Genomic DNA, 20,873 nt, shown 5'->3' with positions numbered 1-20,873 from the left:
AAAGGCCGTGACATTTCCAACTTCCATCACCGTGGGGTCTGGGCCGGGCAGGACGCCAGGCAGAGTCGTCCTGGGAGAAGCTGGAAGCGCCGGGGCGGAGGAGATCTGGTCAATATGGGGTTTTTTACTGCCAGGGCTGGATTTACAAAGAGGAGCAGGCAGCTTCGGACACCACAGCATCACCTGCCTGCTCCCCGCTGGGGACCTCTCCTTGTCACCCAAATGGCTGGGACAGACCTTGGGGTCTGGGTCCTGGGGTTGTCCCCAGTCCAGGCACCCGTGGGATGTTGGTCCCTCATCCCATGGAGCCAGAGGAGGTCCGGTCACCCCATCCCAGCCACAGCCGCTGGCCCGTCCCAAGCCTCTCACGGAGCTTGCAATATCATTAACAAACCCATCACGGGGACGGTGACCGGGAGGGCTGGAGCGAGGTGTGCGGGGACAGACGGACAGATGGACATGGGCATTTGAGGGAGTGGAGAGAGATGGGTGCACAGACGGATGGACAGCAGAGGAGGGTGCTCTCTGAGATGGGATGGATGGATGAGCGTGAATTATTAAGGGGCTGGAGATGGAGCACAGCCCGAAAGGGGCTTTGTGGGAGAGCGGGGGGGGGACCCGGGGGGGTCTGGGCTTTGTGTGCCGGCAGAGGAGGGTGCTGGCTCGGCCGCTCGCCGTGATGCTCCGGGGGCGGAGAGGAGGAGGAGGAGGAGGAGGGACTTGCAGCTCTTTTCTGGCTGCCGCCGAGGCGGCGGGCGGCAGAGGGAGGGCAGCCCCGCCGCGCACCGGCTCTCGGGGGGGGGGGGGGTGACCGGCCCCGCCGCCCCCAGACACCATGGCCGGGCTCCTGCCGCTGCTGCTGCTCCTGCTGCCGGCGGTGAGTGCGGGCCCGGCCGGGGGGGTGGGGGGGAGCGGGGGTGCAGCATCCCGGGGGGAGCGCAAGGGTCCCCGGGGTAGCGGAGGCAGCGGGCGGGGGTGGGATGGAGAGTCCCGGAGGCACCGCACAGGGGTATTTGGAGGTTCCCGGGGGTACCCCCCTGCAGATACGGAGGGTCCCACGTGTACCGGGACGGGGAGCCCTGAGGGTACGGGGCGGCAGGTCCCGGAGGCACCGGGCAGCAGGGAGGGAGCCGGGTGGGGGGGTGCCAGGCAGAACACTTCTGGGCGCGATGGGAAGGGGCCCGGGGAGGTGGGTGGCGATGGGGGACCCACAGGGATGGCTTGTGCAGCCCCTCCGGTCCCGCCGCACCGAGCTCTGTCATCCCTTTTACCCAGGAAAAAAGGATGCCAGAGCCCTCTGTCAACGGGTGGGGGGAGAAGCCACCCACACCCCAGTGCCTTCAGCTCCTGCCGCCCCGCATCCCCCAAAATCTCCTTTAGACCTTCCCAGCTCCAAACTTGCTGCCCAGAGTGAGGGGCGAGACCCTCTTCCCCCCGGCGTGAGCCCCCGGGATGGGCACAGCCTTGGCGTGTGCCAGAGACAGAACTTCAGGGCATGGGGGGTGACAGGAGAGAGGGAAACGCCCGGAGCAGGAGAGATGGGGTGGGGGGACACACGGGGATGGACCCACCTACCTGGGGCAGAAATGGGGCTTTGGCTGGGGGAGGATTTGACAGGGTTGCGGAGGTTTCGTCAGGCAGCGGGACACCTTTCGGGCAGGATATTAAAGCCGGTGCTTTAGTGGTTTCGTGCAGAGACCGAGGAGGAGAGCGGCGCTTGCGGCTCCGTGCCCGAGGGTTTCCCCCCCCCCGTACACCCCCGGTACCGGGTATGGGACCGGGCGGGTCAAGCTCCCCAGGGGATGCTCACGGTAGCGGGTCGGTGGCAGGAAAGGCAAGAGCTGTCCCAGCCATATGGATTCAAATGATTTCACCCCAGGGAATAACCCACCTGGGGCAGCTGGGCTTCCGTGTCCCCCAAATCTCGGCAGCCGCCTCCCCGGGTCAGGGCTGAGCCCAACCGGGGCACCCCCTGCCTCAGGGCTGGATCTGCCCCCCCGGATTGCACCCACTGAGCCCAGGGAACTGGGGGGTGTGCACAGGGGGAGCCCGGCGGCTCTGCTGACCCCTCGCCTGGGCAGGTCCAGATGTGCACCCACAGCTGTGGCCACAGCCCCAGGGCCACCCCAACCCCCGGGCACCCCGTGTTGGTTGCTCTTTACCTGTGCTGCTCGGCCGGTAGCTCCGTGTGGGAAGAGACAGAGCCCTCCCGGTCCTGCCGTGCCGAGGGATGGCCGGACCCGCAGACCTCAGACGTGGCTTTCTCTGCTGCCCAAAGTTTGGGGCTTGCTCAGAGCCAGGGGTTTGGCTTTTCCGAGACAGGGTGCTTCGCCAAGAAAGGCAGAGCCCGTCTGTCAGGCTCGCGGGCGGTTCGGATCCAGGCTTGCCGCTGGGCCCATCTCCAGCTGTAGCATCACCCTCCCTTCCCCGCTCCGGTGCGAAGGGATTTTCTCTGCCAGGGCTCCGGAGCTCACGGCGCCGTGTCGAGCTCCCGCTTCTCCTGGCTTCCTCCGAGCCCATCTCCTCAACCGGCGGCATCTGCTAGGACATAAAAACCCACCGACACAACCCCGAAAAGCAATTAAAAGCTTACAGAGGTGTCGCTCGTGCCCTCCGTCCGTCCCCCCCCCTCGCCCCGCTCCTTGGTCCAGCTGTCAAAATGCTTTATGGTGTTAATACCTGTGGCTTTGTCAACAGGAGTTGTGTTAATAACATGCACATTTCAGCGGGCTAATGCAGACCATGTGCCCCTCTTATAAGTGTGTTAATCTTTATGGGGGTTTCGGTGCTCGAGACGCAGAACTGAAAGGGAAACGCAGGCGGAGCGGGGGGCGGCGGGTGGGGGGGGGGCGTGCAGCACCTGGGGCTGGAAGTTGCATTTTCTACAGCATTTAGGGGTGTGGAGTTGGGGGGGGACCCGGCAGGGAAGAGGCATCGGCCACTCCTAATAGCCCTATGGGGAGGGGACATGTGGCCGGAGGGGGTCCCTGGGGTCAGCTGCTGGGGGTCCGGGTGTCGCAGGGAGGAAGCGGGACGGCCGGGTCCCATCTCCGCAGGCACACGGGGCCGCTCGCAGCTGCCTGCGGCGTGGGAGAGTTGGCCACCGCCGGCCCCAGCTGCGCTGCCCCAGCCTTCCCAACACTTATTTATAGCCAGGCACGTTTCGGCTGCTCCCCCAGCCCCGCTCACGGCCGCTGCTGCTGCCACAACCATGGTGGGGGGGGTGGCTGGGGGATAAGAGAGGGGCAAATCCCTGCCCAAGAAGGGGAGACACACTCCAAGCCGGGGATGGAGCAACGGGGTGAGCTCCAGCTTTGCGCAAACCTCAACAAGGCCAGGTCCATCCATCCCCCTGTAAAGCAAACCCCTTCCTCACCCCAAAACCCATTTCCCAGCTGTGATTTTGGGGGGGGGGGGTGGTAGTGGTGGTGTTGGGAAGACACACACCCCCACAAATCCTTCCTGTTTGTGCAGCTGGGGCCCGGTGCCGGAGAGGGCTGCCAGCCTGGGCTGGCGAAAGCAGCGCCAGGGAGGAGAGAGCACATGCTTTCAAGCGCAGGGTAATTGGAGCACTTTGTCATTCAGATGCCTATAATTGGCGCTCCATTGTCTCAGCCGGGGCCGGATGCTGCCGGATGATGCACAAACCGAGTTCATAACGCCGCATTGTGCAAGGAGGCGGCCAACTGGCTGACGAGGCATCCAGATGCACGGGGAGGGAGTAGCTTTCTCCAAGCGTTAGCTGAGTTTCTTCCCCTCCAAAAAAAAAATAAAAAAAAATAAAAAAAGTAATCAAAATCAAAAAAATCAGGCTTAGTTGGATGGCAAAGGGATGGTCCAGCCTTGGAGCACAGCTGCCACTGTGCAGCAGGAGAAAAAGGAGCCCTGGCAGAGCTCAGATCATCCCGAGAACCTTGGAAATCCCACGCCTGGGCAAGGAGGCTTCCTCCGTGCCCCAGCCAAGAGGTGTTTTGGGGAGCAGCTGCCCTGAAAATGCACCCCAGGCTGCAAAGTGCGTGTGCAGGGTGGCTTTGACCCCGCCGCTCGTGGCAGGTTTATTGCTTCCATATGCGACGACAGGTTTTATAAGCAGATACGCTTACTTCCATTAGACAGTAGTGTCGCTGAAGCTCTCGGTGCTCCCTTCAAGGTCTTCATTTCCACCCTGGGGATCTGATTTCCGATCCCCGTGTGGGGCAAGAATGTTGTGTAGAGCTGCCACCCCAGCTCTCCGAACCCTCCATCGCGGCAGGCAGGTCTCCCGGCCACCAGCCTGTAGGGTGGGAAGGGCTGGACCCTTCAGGATGGCAAAGCATCCTTAGAGGAGACAACTCAGATGCCAAAGGCAAACAATGCAGAAAAGCCCACATTCCCCTAAAATAACACCCATCGGCCCAGACCCTGGAGATGTGGGTTTTCTTGATGAGCGAGTTTTGCATAGGGAAGTCACTTCTCCCAAGACCTGTATTTAATGTGACCCCCCCCTTTAGCCCCGAGATGGGTTGTCCCCCCCAGAGGAGGACCTCACCAGGGTGTGACACATGTCTCCGCCTGCCCTTGCAGGTTGGGTCCCATAACAAGGGTCACCTCCCGGCTCTCTTTTCTCTCCCAGGGACCCGCCTGGGCCTCCAAGGACAAGTGCTTCACCAAGATGTACACGATGAGCGGGGAGTGCTGCAAAGCCTGCAACCTGGGAGAGGGGGTGGTACAGCCCTGCGGGGTCAACCAGACCGTCTGCGAGCCCTGCCTGGACAGTGAGTACCAGCTCCCCTCCCCGAAGGACCGCAAAGGGGCTGGCACGGGGTCCAGGGAGGGATTTTGGGGATCACGAGCATTAGTAGGCACTTGGGTCTCCCCATGTGCACCCTCTTTTCCTCCTGGAAGTGTTGCCCGGGCACAATTCGTGCTGTTTGCTTCAGTCTTTCCGTGCACAGCGTCACCCCCACGCAGCCTTCCCAGGACACCCACCTCTGCACTGACACCCCAGTTACCACCAGCACTTCCCCAAAGCATCTGCCCCCTAAATCCCAGCCCTGGACACAGCAGCTTTCCCCGTTTCGGGACCCGTTGGTGCCAGGCACCTTTGCAGACATCCCACCCCCTCCCCCCCCCCCACAACCCCCGTGCCCCTTCCAGCACTGTTCCCCTCCCGGTGGCTCCCTGGCTACTGGCTCATGGCCAGCATTTGCCTCTGAAAAATTCCCCTCCCCGTATTGACTGCACATCAGTCTCTGATCCAGCCACGGGGATGTCTCCCAATGGGCCACCTGTATTTCAATTTTAATTTTTTTTTTTTTAATTTTTATTTTTTTTATTTAAACCTGGTAAAGACTACAAAATAAAAGCAAGACTGAGAGGAGAAAAGCAAATCAAGTAGGTCCCCAAGAGAGAAGGGAACAGCTTTCTCCTGGCCAACTGCAGGCGCATTGCCTATGTCAAATGCTTCATAAATGTCAGTCGGAGATGTGTGCTGGAGACCTGCTTAAATGCTTACAGATGAAGTGGTCCAACTATTACAGTTTAAACAATGCCATGGATAGGCATAAGCAATCTGCCCTTCAGATTTACTGCCGCAAACCCTTTGAAGGCCTAAGGACAACTATTTGTAGGAAAAAGCTGTGCCAGCCGAGCCAGGATCACTCCGGGGAGGTGATTTGAGAGGGGGAAGGGAGAAAGCATGGCTGGGGGGGAGCAAAGAGGAGGCAAAGTCTGGGGGGGGAGAAGCAGTATGAGCAGAGCAGTGCCAGCACGGAGCAGTGTCAGGGCAGCGCTAAAAATACCTCTGCTTTCCTGCAAAATCGATGAAGGGCGCTCACCCTCCCAGGGTCTGGCTGCAGGGGCTGAATCCCCCCCCCGGCTGCAACCTCAGGGATGCTGTGCAGGATAACCCCACTGGGATCGTTCCTTCCAGGGCTGCGACGGGCTCAGACCCATCTTACTGTGAGATGCTGGGCATCCACCATCCATCCCCACGACCCCTTCCTGCAGGGAACTTGCCCGGGGTGTCAGGCTCCAGCTCCTGGGTCCTCAGGGCTGTAAATCCCTTTGCATTCCTGGGGATGCTCTGATAAGGCTGTTTTCCATAACCCCCTGCACTTCCAGGCTGGCAGATGGCTTGTCTCCCTGATTTCTTTCCAGGAGCTAGGGGGGATGAAGGGAGTTTCCACTCTCCCTGGAGGATGTGGAGGTTATGGAGAGACCAGGACCTGGGTGCTGGAAGCCCATACCTCAGCCAGGGCATGGATGCAAGTGCCCTGGTTTAGCATCCCAGCTCATCCTTCCCAACCCCACATTGCCCCAGGCCAGGCATTTGTATTTTTGCAGGATATTAACACCAGGCAGCGGCTCTGATCAGGGAGCTGAGCTGGAAAGTAGCAGGACAAAAGGGTCTGGCCCCTTCCTCCATCCCTGCGGGGACGAGAGCAGCCAGGAGCAGACACTGCAACCTCCCGGCATCGCACGCAGACTGAGAGCAAAGCCCCAGGGCAGCGCTTTGTGCCCTGCTTAAGCTTTGCTGCTGATGGCCCAGCAAGGCTGAGTGCTCCCAGTCTCCAGGCAGCTGCCAACCCCCCCCCTCTCCGTGCCTCAGTTTCCCCCCACACCCCTTCACCTGCACCCCAGCCGCTCACAGCCCTGCCACCCCTCGCTTGGCAGTGTCTACGATGTGGGGTCCCCCTCACTTACCCAAACACACAGCACGTGGTGGACACCCCCCAGGATCAGGAAAATATCATAAGAAGCAGCACCAAGGGGGTGACCCAGCCCCTCCACTACCTCAAAGAGGGGAACAGCAGAGAAGCTGGGGAGCTACAACCAGGGTAAAACCCCTGCAAACCCTCCTGCTTTGTACCCCCAGTCCTCCCCCAGCTGTAGCCTGTCATACATTCGTTAATGGCAGCATGAACTAATCCCCAGAAGCTCATCAGCTGGGTGGGGGGTGACTCATGGGTGCAGGTGTTGCAAGAGGGCAAATGCTCCCCCAACTTTCCTCTGAGCCCAGAGTGGGATTTTGGGGAAGGTGAGGCAGAAGGAGACCTGCAAATCCCATCGTCTGCCCTTGCCGGGATGGGGAGAGGGTCTTTTTGGACCCCGCTGTGGCTGGGCTGGGCCGGCGCAGGCAGCCCTGGTCCCGTCAGAGCATCCCGCTGCCAGGTGTGAGCCGGCGGGGAGGAATGTGGGCACGGCCCTGGGCTGCCGAGATCCCCACCTCCACCCCGGGGCTGCCTCCGAGCTTGAACCTTGGACATCTTCCCGATTCACCAGCCAAATTGTTTTGCAAAAATTTGCTACACCTCTGCTAAAGCCCGTGTGCGCCGGGGGGCTGGTCCCTGCATTAGCCCAAATGGCTACTTGCCTTTTTTTTTTTTTTTTTTCATATTATAATTTTTCTTCTTCTCCCTCCTTGCCAGCCACCCCTGATTGCTGCCTCATGATTTATTTATCCCCCTCGCCAGCCTCCATCGCTGCGGGCGGGAGGGAGGGGGCCCTGTTTGAATCTTGGCTGTAATTGCTCAGCTCAGATACCTTGCTGCCACTGAAAATGTGCCCACTCAGCCGTATGCCTTTCCTGGCCACTTCCCCGCTCTAATGGTGCCTATCAATAATTCAGAATAATGCAAAGGATGAGCCCAGGTTAATGGGAGCTGTGCACGCCGGCGGCCGACCCAGTGCTGGTCTGGCTCTGTGGGGCAGTGGGCTGCTAGCCCACCCCGGGGCAGAGCCAAGGTGGTAGTTTGGGACCAACAGCAGTGGAGTGGGTACATCCCCAGGGTCCTTCAGTTCCAAGGAGGGCACGGGGCAGGCCCCGAGAGAGGAGCAGGACAGCCAGACACAGGGGGGGGAGGTGTTGGAGGGGTTGGAAATGTCTTGGCTGTCACTGCTCGGGGTTTGCTGCCCCTGAGCCACGGTGGGAAATCAGCCTCTGAGGCTGGGACGGCACCTCCATCCAGCTCCTCCTGCGCAGGAGATGCTAACTCTGCCTATCACCATGGTCTCGGGGCTCTTCCTTCCCCTCTGTCTTGAAAGCAGCCAAAAATTAAGCACTGGAAGGGCTCTTCCCTGAGCCTGTCCGTGGCTCGGTGTCTCCTTGGCCACCCGGGGAAGGCTGGAGGCCACTGAGGGTGGGAATTGCTGTCTCCCACGGTCATCCGCGGGAGACAGGCAGGTGATTACAGATTAGCACGTGGCTGGGTCGCCTTCCCGAGGAGCAGGGCTGCCAGAGGGACTGCGCTTCATCTCCCCAACACCTTCTCCATCAAGGAAGCTGGACTTTCCCCTGGTGTTTCAGACCAGGGAAGACGAGGCGTTGCGGCAGCGAGGGCTCCGGCGGGGGGCGGATCGATGGGAGGCAGCCGACGCAGGGACAGCAGCTGTGCCCTCCAGGACGGGAGCTGACCCATCTTCCAGGGCTAAAAATATCTTCAAACACCTTTGGGAGCGGGCAGGGGGAGGGAGGGGGCGCGGGGGTGGCTTGCCGGGCTGCGGGAGGAGGATTGATTTCCCTGGCAGAGTCAGTCCTGCGGGATGAAACCGGAGAGTGAGAAGCCCCGGGGTCAGAGGAGAGTCAGCAATTAGTGTTGTAACCTCCTGTTCGCATCACGCCCCGCGTCGAGGACACGTGGCCGAGGAGGGGGGCACAGGGTGGCGATGTCCCGAGGGACCCCCCCAGGCAGGATGTGGAGGAGAAAGTGTTAGGGATGCTGGGGAGCAGCAGTGGCTGTAGGATGCCCATGGGGACCATCTGGAGGTCAAAAATGGGGATGGTGCTCCAGCTGGGGGCAGGGATGCTCGTCCAGGGACACAGGCACCAACTGCTGGGATCATGGAATCATGGAATGGTTTGGGTTGGAAAGGACCTTAAAGTCCACCCAGTGCCACCCCCTGCCCTGGGCAGGGACACCTCCCACCAGACCAGGTTGCTCAAAGCCCCGTCCAACCTGGACTCGAACACCTCCAGGGATGGGGCATAAGGGCAGGGATGGGCACGTTGAGGGCAACATCCAGCCCTGCCCAGGCTGCAGAAGCTCAGAGGCTGGATCCCCACTGGGAATTGCTGCAGAAAGGGTGTAGCTGTGAATGGGGAGTGGAGCTGGGGGATGCTCGGTGGTGTTGGGGGGGCTGTAGGGGACACACACTTTTCCCTCCGGCCCAGAGGAGGGTGAAAATGGTGAAAGAGGAGATGGTCCCAGCCAGCAGCCGCCGCACAAGCCCATCTCCCTGGCCCAGCACCATTTGGTGATGGGACTAAGCCAGCGCCGGGGATGGGGCCACCATGCTGGGACATCGTGCTCACCTCCCCGCTCTGTCCCCTGCCAGGTGTCACCTACTCGGACACGGTGAGCGCCACGGAGCCCTGCAAGCCCTGCACGCAGTGCGTGGGGCTGCAGAGCATGTCCGCCCCCTGCGTGGAGTCGGACGACGCCGTGTGCCGCTGCGCCTACGGCTACTACCAGGACGAGCCCAGCGGGAGCTGCAAGGAATGCCAGGTCTGCGAGGTCGGCTTCGGCCTCGTGTACCCCTGCCGGGACAACCAGGACACCGTCTGCGAGGAGTGTCCCGAGGGCACCTTCTCCAGTGAAGCCAACTTCGTGGACCCCTGCCTGCCCTGCACCACCTGCGAGGAGAACGAGGTGATGGTCAAGGAGTGCACGGCCATCTCGGATGCCGAATGCAGAGGTAACGCCGCCTTTTCCGGGGAGAATGGTTGTGGAGGGGAGAGCTGGCTCTCCTGTAGCACTCCCTGCCTCAGTTTCCTTTTGCTCCACAGCAGTGGGGTGGCAGGGGCTAGTCCCTGGGCTCAGAGGAGAGGAGAGGAGGCCGGTATCCAGCTGAGACCCCCAGCCCTTGGGCATTTCAGTGCACAGATTCCTGCCGAGGCAGTGTTTTCCATGAGCCCGCATCTCCCTTGTGAGCGTCTGGCCCCAAGGTCTGCCCAGCCCTTTCCAGGGGCTTCCTTGGCTGAGGTCCCAGCAGGACACTGCTGGGGGTGCAGGGACTCTGCCTGGGTGGCTTTTAGCGTCCAGGAACAGCGAGGGGAGCTGAGAAGTTCACCAGCCTCGGATGCCATGCTCACCACTGCCCAAGGCCTTCATCAGGAGGGATCTTGGCAGCCGATGGGTTTCCGATGGGAATTAACTGCCCCAAAGAGCCGGAGAACAGCCAGCCCCACAGCCCAGGAGGGTTTGGTGCCTAGGGGAAGGGGGCGAGCATCATTCTCTGGCAGCAGCCCCCCGGCATTGCCAGCCTGCACCCCACAGCCCTGCGGACCCCCCCGGGAAGCATCAGGGTTGCTTCATCTGGGGACACCTCGGTCCTTCCTTGGCAGCGGCAGCGCGATTCCCTGCCCCGAGCCCGGCCGGGGAGAAAAGAGCTTTGTCCCGGCCGCCGCTGATTCACAGCGCGGGGGCAGCCAGTGCAGCTCCCTTGAAAGGGTCGAGTAAATGGAGCCATAAGTCAAGGAGCACAGGGCCAGCTTTGTTAAACGGCAACGGGGGCCCCGCCGGAAAAAGCCCTGCCGGCCGCCGAAGCGCCGCTCCGAAAGGGCAGTGGGGTCCGGCCGGGCGGGAGAGATGCCAGCTCTCCCCCGTGGTACCCATTCCATCCTCACCCAGGCTCGCTGCCGGTGGGGGCAGCCCCTGGAAAGGGGTGCGCGGGGAGGGGGGGAGTAGGAATTGGGAGGGATCCGACACCCGGGGGAGGGGATGGGGCAGCCGCAGGTGAGAGTGTTTTCCCTGGGCAAGACCAGACGGATCCACTCGCTCCCTGGGACACGCCTGGGTGTGGTGGGAATGGGGTGACTCCCAAACGGGGCCAGGCTGGTGGGGTGCACGGCAGGGGCTGGGAAAGGGGCAAATCCAGGCTCTGGTGCTGCTGGCAAGGGATGAGCCCGGTTCCGTGGCAGCTGCGGAGGGAGCTGGGATGCCTTGCAGGATGGGAGGCAACTGGGGCTTCGGTACCAGCGATGGGAGCCCAGGGCTCAGTCTGCAGCTTGGACGTCAGGGGAAGAGCTGTAGGACCCCAGCAAAGCCAGTGCTGGGAAAGAGGAGCTCACAAAGCCATGTCCATATCCATGACCAGGTCACCACCGGGACATGGGATGGCTTCGGCTTGTCCTGGGGACCAGGGTGCTGAGGACAAGGTGGTTTGCAACAACAAGGCTGGGGACAAGGGGATGGGGCAGAGCTGGCACCTTCACAAGCCCTACATCCATTGGAAGAAGATTCCTCCAGAGATTGTTGTCCCTTGACCCATTCACCCGCCACAGCACATTACAAGACACAGCTAATTATTCTCATTTCTCTTCCCCTCCTGCCTGGCAGACCTTCACCCTCGCTGGACAACACACACGCCATCCCTGGTGGGCTCCGATAGCCCCGAGCCCATCACCAGGGACCCCTTCAACACCGAGGTGATGCCCAGCACCCTGGCAGACACCGTCACCACCGTCATGGGCAGCTCGCAGCCCGTCGTGAGCCGCGGCACCGCCGACAACCTCATCCCTGTCTACTGCTCCATCCTGGCGGCCGTGGTGGTGGGGCTGGTGGCCTACATCGCTTTCAAAAGGTGGGGGACCCTGGCAGTGCCATGGGGGCATGGCAGAGGATTTGGGTAGTGGGGAAACAGGCTATGTGTGTCCCCCCTTGGAGGTCCTGCAGCTGGAGCTGTCACCAACAAGGGAGGGAAGGGGACCAGGCTGGGTGGGTAGGAGCCGGATTTCCAAAAATGCATGAGAAATCAGGTTGAGGGGGTAAAAGAGGGACATGGCAGCGGGGGGCAAGGGAAGGGGGGGGTGTGCCATGCACCTCACCCAGCCCTTATCGCAACCAACCCCCTGCCCGGCCCCTGCTCGTTCCGGCACGTCATGGTCGATCATGCTCAGCTGCTCATCCCTGGCACGTTGGGCTTGCACCTGGACCTGGGCAAGCCAGGGCCAGCTCCTCTGCTCCCTGGGCACCCCAGGCTGGAGGCACCCCGAGGGTTTTGGGGACCCGCATCCAGCCCTGGGACCCCTGTAATCTCCGGCAGGGTTTTTCTGCAGCAGCTCCATACAGAAGGGAGCCCTGTCCTTGTCCCTCACAGCCGAGAAAGCCCTCAGCATCCTGGGCTGCATCCCCAGCAGCATGGCCAGCAGGGTGAGATGGGGGATTCTGCCCCTCTGCCCTGGGGAGACCCCCCGCCAGTGCTGCCTCCAGCTCTGGGGCCACCAACAGCAGAAGGACATGGACCTGTTGGAGCGGGGCCAGAGGAGGCCACGGAGATGCTGGGAGGGCGGGAGCCCCTCTGCTGTGAGGACAGGCTGAGAGAGTTGGGGGGGTTCAGCCTGGAGAAGAGAAGGCTCCGGGGAGACCTTAGAGCCCCTTCCAGTCCCTCAAGGGGCTCCAGGAAAGCTGGGGAGGGACTCTGGATCAGGGAGGGGAGCCATAGGATGAGGGAGAAGGGTTTGACACCGGAAGAGGGGAGATTGAGATGAGATGTGGGGAAGAAATTCTTTGCTGTGAGGGTGGTGAGATCCTGGCCCAGGTTGCCCAGAGAAGCTGTGGCTGCCCCATCCCTGGAGGGGTTCAAAGCCAGGTTGGAGGGGGCTTGGAGCAACCTGGTCTGGTGGGAGTTGTCCCTGCCAGGGGGTGGGACTGGATGGGCTTTACGATCCCTTCCAACCCAAACCATTCTGTGATTCTATGATAAATCTCAAGAGCTCAGCACCCACTTGGCAGCTAGAAGTGCTGATTTAAACCAATCCAGCCACTGTGCTGAAGAGCTTGAGGCTGCAGGAGAAATGCCTCTCCCTGGGAAAAGTGGTCCCCCAGGAAACGGGGACAAAGCAACAAACCTCCTCCCAGCTTGGAGGATGTCACCAGTGGCTGTCACCTCCCTGCTCCTCTCCCTACAGGTGGAACAACTGCAAACAGAACAAGCAAGGGGCCAACAACCGCCCAGTCAACCAGACACCTTCTCCGGAGGGGGAGAAGCTGCACAGCGACAGTGGCATCTCGGTGGACAGCCAGAGCCTGCACGACCAGCAGCCACCCAACCAGAGCACCCAGGGGACAGGTAGGGCTAATGGGGTGCTGCAAGGGTGGGCAGGGGTACCCCGGGGTTGGGCTTAACGCCGCTTCCTCCATCCCAGCACCTAAGGGAGATGGGAACCTCTACACCACCCTGCCGCCCAGCAAGCAGGAGGAGGTGGAGAAGCTGCTGGGCAGCTCGGCGGAGGAGACGTGGAGGCAGTTGGCTGGGGAGCTGGGCTACAAAGAGGACCTCATAGACTCCTTCACCCGGGAGGAATCGCCCGCCCGGGCTCTCCTGGCCGACTGGTCCTCCAAGGAGACGGCCACCCTCGACGCCCTGCTCGCTGCCCTGCGCAAGATCCAGCGCGGGGACATCGCCGAGAGCTTGTACAGCGAGTCCACCGCCACCTCCCCCGTCTGAAGGGTGGCCCGGGGTGGCCCCGTGGGGTCCCCTTCCCCCTTCTCCCCCTCACCTCTCCCCTCCCCGGCACCAAGAGCCCTGGAGGGGAGGGTGAGAAGGAAGCGGGGGCTCCCCGGGCCCCCTCAATTTACAGTCCTGTATGCACTGAGCTCCTGTTTTCGGTATCACCCTCTCCCAACGCCGCCTCTCCCCGGCAGCCCGTAAGTGGGATGGGTGCAGGGCTCGCTCTTGCTCAATGCCTGCAGCCCATCTGCCGCCGGAGCATCCTCTGCATCCTCGCGAGGCTGGAGGGATGCAGGAATGAGCACCGCGCTCTCAGCCCTCTCCTCTCTTCCCTTCCAGCCCCTTCTCCTTCCTCCCTGGGGCTCCATTTCTCCTTTTCCTCCCACCCTTCCTCCTTGGCCCACCCCGCTGTTATCTCCTGCTCCCCTCCAATGCCCTGAAATCCAGCTGCTTCCCCCCAAACTGCAGGCGAAGGGCAGTGCTGGGATGGGCACGGAGAGAACTGGAGCTGCTCTACTGGCATCTGGGGAAGGGGCTGGTCCCATGGCCAGGTTGTACCACGGGGTGGGTAGGCTGGGGGAAAGGACTTGGCTTCCAGCAACCCAACCTACACTGTGAAATTCGGGGGGTGCAGCCCCCACATACGCTCCCCAGAGGCTGCCAGCGTTTGGGCTCAGCGAGGAGCTGCCGGGACCACCTGAATGTTGGGGACCAGGTGTCTGGGTGCCACCACCTCCCCGGCGCTGGAGCTCCACGGGAGGACGCCGAAGGTCTAAAGGGCTGAAAAAGTGCCTGCCCGCAGCAGGGACACGACGAAAGGGCTCTGCTCATCCTTCCCCCGGCACAAACCCCGGTGTCCCCCTGCTGCACCCACCCAGGAGCGAAGCCACCCTGCTGCCATTGCACTGTCCCTGCTCTCCCGCAGACCCGGCTGGGGCTGGCAGTCCTGACCCCAGCTTGTAAGGGCTTCTTCTCCTCCAGCACTGTGAAGGGGGGGCTCAGAAACACCCCTGCCCGCTCCCCGCGGGCCCTTCGCCTCCATCTGGCGCTGCCCACCCTCCGTGCACTGACTGTCTCCCTGGGGCATCCTTGGGTGGCCCCAGCACCTCCATCTGCCCGGACCCCACCACAGCCCCGGGGAGGGGACATCACTCACCGCCTCCACGTCTCCAGAGCTATAAATGCATTTTCTTGGCATATCAGCCCCCTGCCCAGCACCCAGCTCACTCATGGGTGATGCTGGGGAGCAGCTGCCGGGTGGGCGAGCACTCTGTTCCCCCAGTGAGCTGTCACCATGGTCTTGGGGGATGTCCCCAACACCAGGTACAGCTTTGACATCTCACTTGCCTGGAGCATCATGAACTTTTTGCAGAGGACGGACTGCAAGGTGCACAGCACCACTGCCAGGTACATCTGTGCCTCCGGACTCCCCCTTTGCCTCTGGATTCATCCAGAAACACTTTCCTGAAGGCAGAAGGTGATTTTCCTCCCATCCTTAAGGAGATAAGCAAGACTTGTAAATAATACTGTCATGCCCCTGGTGAGGCCCCATCTGGAGCACTGGGTCCAGTTCTGGGCTCCCCAGTTCAAGAAGGACAGGGAACTGCTGAAGAGGGCACAGCAGAGGGCTACAAAGATGATGAGGGGGCTGGAGCATCTCTCTTACGAGGAGGCTGAAGGACTTGGGGCTTTTTAGTCTGGAGAAGAGAAGGCTGAGGGGGGATCTGATCAACACCTATAAATACTTAAAGGGTGGGTGTCAGGAGGATGGGGCCAGTCTTTTTTCAGTGGTGCCCAGGGACAGGACAAGAGGGAACGGGCACAAACGTGAACATAAGAAGTTCCATCTAAACATGAGGAGGAACTTCTTCACTTTGAGGGTGGCAGAGCCCTGGAAGAGGCTTCCCAGAGAGGTGGTGGAGTCTCCTTCTCTGGAGACATTCAAACCCTGCCTGGACACGTTCCTGTGCAACCTGCTCTGGGTGGACCTGCTTTGGCAGGGGGTTTGGACTAGATGGTCTCCAGAGGTCCCTTCCAACCCCGTATCATTCTGTGATTCATTCTCTGATTCGGTTTTACTAACTGCTCGATGTTTCTATGTCTGACATGGGGTGACAGTCCCCGACCCAGCCCCTCTGCTCTTCCTCACAGCCTTTCTGCCTGCAAGGCGAGCTCTCATTTTGCGGTCCAAGCCTTCAGTCCCACCTCGTTTCTGGCCTTAAAGACTCAATTTGGAGGCAGGGAAACATGCACACCCCCAGAATCACTGCAGCAGGTCCATGTGGGAACATGAAAGGATTGGCTGTTCCCAGCGGAGCTGCCGGACATCAGGAGGGAGAGCTAGGCGCTTCCCAAGGGATTGGAGCCTGCGTTAATAGGATTCAAGTGTCCAGATCCTTCAAAAGCTTTTGGGAATTTTGCCCCCTGTTCTTTGGATAATAAAGCAGGACAGGCTGAATCTGGATCTCCAGGATGGGATATTTGATGCCTCCTGCCTTTGAGCAACAAAAGAGCAAAAATCCCTTTGGAGGAATGACTTTGGCCACCGGCAGCCCACGTCAAGCACGTTGGTTAGAAACACTTGGCCTCGACAGGGCTCCGAGTCCCACGTGTGCATCCCGACCCTCTCCCATCACTAAAATCCAAGGAAACTGCCCCAAATATGCAACCCCACTTGCAGCGGGCAACTCTGGCTTGCGAGCCCCTGGCTGGGAAGCCAGCTCCTTCCGCCAAGCCATCCACAGGGATGCTTTTGGATGAATTTAAATGTTGTTATCGTCAGGTTGTTTCCATCAGTCCCTTCTTTCGGTGAAGCGACTCAAATACGAACTGAGGGCCACTCGGAATAAAGTGCCCGGATCAAAAGCAAAACAAACTGCCCGATTCAGTCTGACAAGCCAACCTGGCCGTACCTTGCCAGCTGGGAATTGCTTTTCTTCAGGACAATATTGCCACGGTCTCAGGTTTCAATTGCCATAGTAAAGGGATTTCCTCAGGGCCGAGGAAAGGGAGACAAACTCAGCATCCAAAGAGAAGCCGGGGGATGCCTCAAATCCCTGGTTGCAGGAAAAAAATAAAAAAAAAATAAAAAACAAAAACAAGGAGGGAAAACCAAGCCAAAGTTAGCGCTCGTCGGTACGTTTTGTGTCCTTTTCTAATGTTTCTGTTGTACAAAGAATGTGTGTTTCTCCACTCCCCCCTCCGTAATGCCAGTGCCGATTTATTAGGAAGTTTTACGGTGATGAAATAGCCGTCGTAGAAAGAGTTAGGGGGTTTGCAGGGGGTGTGTGTGAACAGCATGAGGTGGGGGGGGGCGATGCACGGGGTGGGTAGCTGTCCTTGTGTATCCGTCGGATGCCAATAAAGAGCATCACCATGTTGGTGTGCCGCTTGGTTATTCCCACCCCACCCCGCCTCCCCAAGAACTGAGATTCTTGAATCCATGATAGGAAAGACAGCCTCTAAGCCTCCAAGGGTGGGGTGTTTCTTTCCTTCTTTCTTCCCCATCCTCTTATTTTAACCTTATAAACAGCAGGAATGTAAAGTCTGCCCTTATCTGGTGGAGGAGGATTTCTTGGGAGCGTGTGGAGGAGGCTCGGATCTCCGCCAGGAACGCGGCGTCGGGAGCTTCACATGACTTATCCGGCTTTGTCCGGCAGCTTACCGCGGTGCCGGGCAGCGTCCCCAGCATCCCCCAGTACTTCCCACCACATTCCCACCCCGCTCCCCAGCTTGGCACAGCCAGTACGCTCTGGGAGAGACCTTGAATATTGGGGAAAAAAACAAAACAAAACAAAACAAAACAGAAAAAGGAGGTAGCTCCCTCCTCCTGCCCCACTGAGTTACTTCAGCTGCTGTAAAAGAGCATTAAAAGGCTTAAGTCCACTTATTTTGAAGCATTTGCTGCTTTGGGCACAAGGTGCCTATTTCTGCGCCCTGGTGCCATTAGCAACGCTGCCCTCGGCACCCCAAGGTGCAGGATCAACTTCCCTGGATCTTAAATAAAATCTCCAGACCTGGGGAGACTTATTGAGATGGGGCAGGTTTTTGGAACAAGTCCAGGAAGGGCTTGGCGGGCTCAGCTCTGAGCAGGCAAAGGGATACAGGGTGCATTTCTGATGCTAAATACTCACACAGCCCTCGGGCAGTCAAATTTTGGGGGGAAAAAAAAAACCAAAACACCCAGCCAGGCACAGTGACAGGTAAAGCTTCCCCCAAACAAGAGGCTGGCTCCCGTCCCAAGGAGCTTCTGATGGCTCCTGGGAGGGTGCGTATCCCCAGGGAACGCGGGACACGTGGGCGAGGGCAGCTGGGACCTCGCGGGGCCGGTGCTGGAGCTGCTTCGCACAGGATTGCGTGTGGGTTTGCACACAGAAGTATTTACACGTCGCAGTTTATAAGAGCTTGAAATAGGATGCTCAAATGTAGCTGGTTTTATTTTTGGCTGGCCCGGGTTGCTCTCTAGCAGGAACCGTAATGAGGACCAGGACTGCACACACATAAAGAGCGTTCCCTTTCCTTTTTTTCTCTTTTTTTTTTTTTTTTTCAGGCTCCCACACACGGTACTGCAAATAAACAAGGGAAAATAATTGCAATCAATCCATTAGGTTTAATCTGCTTCCTCTTAATCCCCATCCTCCCCTGGGGAAAGGGCTGGAATGGGGAAGAGGAGCAGGGCTGGGCTGCAAACGTGAGCTGAAGGGCTTCTGCCTCCAGCGCCTGGGAAGGGAGCCTGGATCTGGCAGGCAGGACCCAGGGAGGGGGGGGTCAATGAGCATCCTCTCCCCCCATTGCCCTCCCCGCATCCCAGTCTGAAGCCGTGCTGGGAGAAGAGGGAGGGAAGGAGCTTTGCGAGGTGGTCTTCATGTGTGGGATCAGCTGCATTAGATGGTCCTTGGGGGGAACAACCTGATTTATGGTTAATGCCGGGGGGGGGGAAGCCGGGGAAGAAAGAACAACAAGATCTGGAAAGGAGCCTGATGTTTGCATCGGCTGGTGAGCAGGGCTGGGGAAAAGGCCCTGGAAAACTTCCTTCCCCTTCTTTATGGGTGCCTGGGGAGGGAGGGGGCGGCCCCCTGCTTAATCTCGCATCTGCTGTAAGGAGCTCTGGAGGGGCTCCCCCGGGCTGGGGGCTGGCGCAAGAGGGGCGGCAGGAGGTGGAGGAGGACAGCCACCGGCGTGGGAGCACACGGACAGACCCCTGCTGGACCCACATCCCCCCTCCAACCACTGTCACCCCCAGCGAAAACCCACCACTTTGCTAAACCCCTTGCCATCCCCTGCTCAGTCTCACGTAACCCCGCTAATCACCGAGAAAAAGGAAAAAAAAAAAAACCCAAACAAACCCAAAACTACATTAAAACCCAAGGATGCACCAAGATGCTTTTGAATCAACTCCTTGCTCCTACGGGGAGCTGGGACCTTCCCTTCGCGGAAGAGACAAAGATGGGAAAAGAAAGCTGAGCTTCCAGAATAGCAGCAGGGCTTTGCAAGCGAAACAACAGCTCCGGGCGCCCAGCTGCAGCTGACAAACGCTAATCTCACCTATATTTCTTCCCCGTCCATCTGTCTGCCTCCAGAAGCGAGCCCAGCAAAGTGTTCTTGCAGGTTGCCCCCCGGCAATTTAGCCTGGATTTTGGGGGTGCAGCCAGCCAACAGGGAGGGGAGGGATTCAGAGATGTTTCATTTCCAGACCCCAGAGACAGCCCCGAGCTGCCAGCAGCCCCGTGGTACCTGCCCCGTGTGGGACATGAGGGTCAGCGCTGCCATCAGCAGCCCCATGTGTCCCCCCCCCCCCCCGCCCTTGGTACCCCTCGGGCAAAATCTGCCTCCCATATGCCGGCGAGAGCCGCATTCCCAAATAATGGGAAGCAGGTCGACGGCAAAGCCGGGAGCGCTGGGGCGATGGCCGGGTGCCAGTGCCGGGCATGACCGTTCCCCGAGGCTGCCTCGTGCCGTGCGAGCCCCCCCTCCATGCTCAGAGGCCAAAGGCATTGGGATGGGGGCTAACGGCCCCCAGGAGAGCTGCGAGGCAGCCTTTTGCTTTTAATCTGCTCTTCTTAGCTCCTCGCCTGAGGCTTTTCCAGCCCCACAGCCCAGATGAGGAGAGATGGGGCTGAGCCGGCATCGCAAGGTGCTGGTTTAACCCATCATCACATCTCTACGGACCAGGCTCGGGGAAACACCTCCGTGGTCCAAACCTTGAGTAATGGTGGATGCTGTTGCAGCATCCCAAAGCTCCAGCAGAAACCAGGGCTGTGCCTGGAGCAGGATCAACCCAACTCAAGATAAACTTGGCTCAAAAGGCAAGGGGACAAGCCAGAGGGTGAGGAAGGGGCAAAACCAACACATCCAAGTGCTTGCCAAAGGCAGGGCAGAGGTAGGAAAAGTCCCCGTGTCTCTGGAGTCTCCATACAGGGTAGGGGACACAGAGCAGGGGGACACAGGTGTCCTGGCACAGGTTATGACAGGACAAGGGTGTCTGAACAGTGAGAGAACCAAGACCAGTCCCTACAGCCACCTCACTCAAAACCACCCCTAATTCAATCCCTCCAGGAGTTATTACATCTCACTCACTTACCTGGGAAGGAGGGACAACATTGCCACCACCAGCGAGGACAGGCAGCAAAGGGAAAGGAGAGGGAAGGGAAACCCCTGCCCTTCCTCTTCTTCTTCTTCTTCTTCCCCCCCAAATTTCCCCCAGGTGCTTCTGCTTTGCCACAGCTGGGTGCAAACCAAGAGAGGTGGTGATGGGGTTTTACTTTAATGGATGTGGCCTTCCTGGAGGGAGCAGGGAGAGGTTAACCAGCCCCAGATGGGTGCGTATGGGGGGAGTAAGCAAGGGAGACAACAGGAGAGGGGCTACAGCAGCCAGGGCAAGGCAGTGGCGTCCCCCCCCCCCACCCAGAGCACATGCAATTCCTATTTCTGGTGTTGAATCGTCTCAGCGAGACCCAGCACAGAAGGTCTGGCTCAGGGGGTGTGAAATATTGCCTGAAATATCCTGAGAAAACTCATCTCCAGCCCAGCAAGACAAGGGTGAGGGTACAATGGAACCAGCCAGGGAACCCCAAAGTAACCCCCCAGCCAGGCGAGCCATGGGATAAATGGGGGGAAAGGCTCTGGTTTCCCTGAAATCATCACTGAGACGGAAATTGCCGCTGGCTGGCAACTCCGCCTGACATCTCAGGCTCCTGAGCAAAGGAAGCTTTTTTCATCTGAAGCTGAAAAGAAGCCACCTGGGTATTAAGCAGTGCTTTTCTTCTGGTGAAGAGACAGCAAATTGCCATCTTGGAGCACCGGGAAGGGAATAGAGAGTCACAGAAGTGGCCAAATCCCTCCAACAGAGGCATCACAGCAGCTCCCTGGAAAAAGGCTTCAAGCTCTGCACAGCACCCTAGCGCTGAGCAATTTTGTAGGAGACTTGCCAACAGCTCATTTTT

The 20,873-nt window shown here is 59.6% G+C and overlaps 1 protein-coding gene across 1 annotated transcript; it reads left to right on the top strand.

Moving 5' to 3' along the window:
- Nucleotides 1-679: 679 nt before the first annotated feature.
- On the top strand, nt 680-13,428 carry NGFR (nerve growth factor receptor). Its single transcript, XM_074162967.1, has 6 exons — nt 680-877; nt 4,613-4,754; nt 9,316-9,675; nt 11,319-11,562; nt 12,890-13,050; nt 13,127-13,428. Exons 1-6 carry the CDS (start codon nt 836-838, stop codon nt 13,426-13,428), a joined length of 1,251 nt encoding a protein of 416 aa, XP_074019068.1. The 5' UTR covers nt 680-835.
- The last annotated feature ends 7,445 nt before the right edge of the window (nt 13,429-20,873 follow it).

The sequence above is a fragment of the Numenius arquata genome, chromosome 23 (assembly GCF_964106895.1).
Source record: "Numenius arquata chromosome 23, bNumArq3.hap1.1, whole genome shotgun sequence".
Taxonomy (NCBI): domain Eukaryota; kingdom Metazoa; phylum Chordata; class Aves; order Charadriiformes; family Scolopacidae; genus Numenius; species Numenius arquata.
The sequence above is the reverse complement of the archived record's forward strand: the minus strand, read 5'-3'. Positions and strand labels throughout refer to the sequence as shown.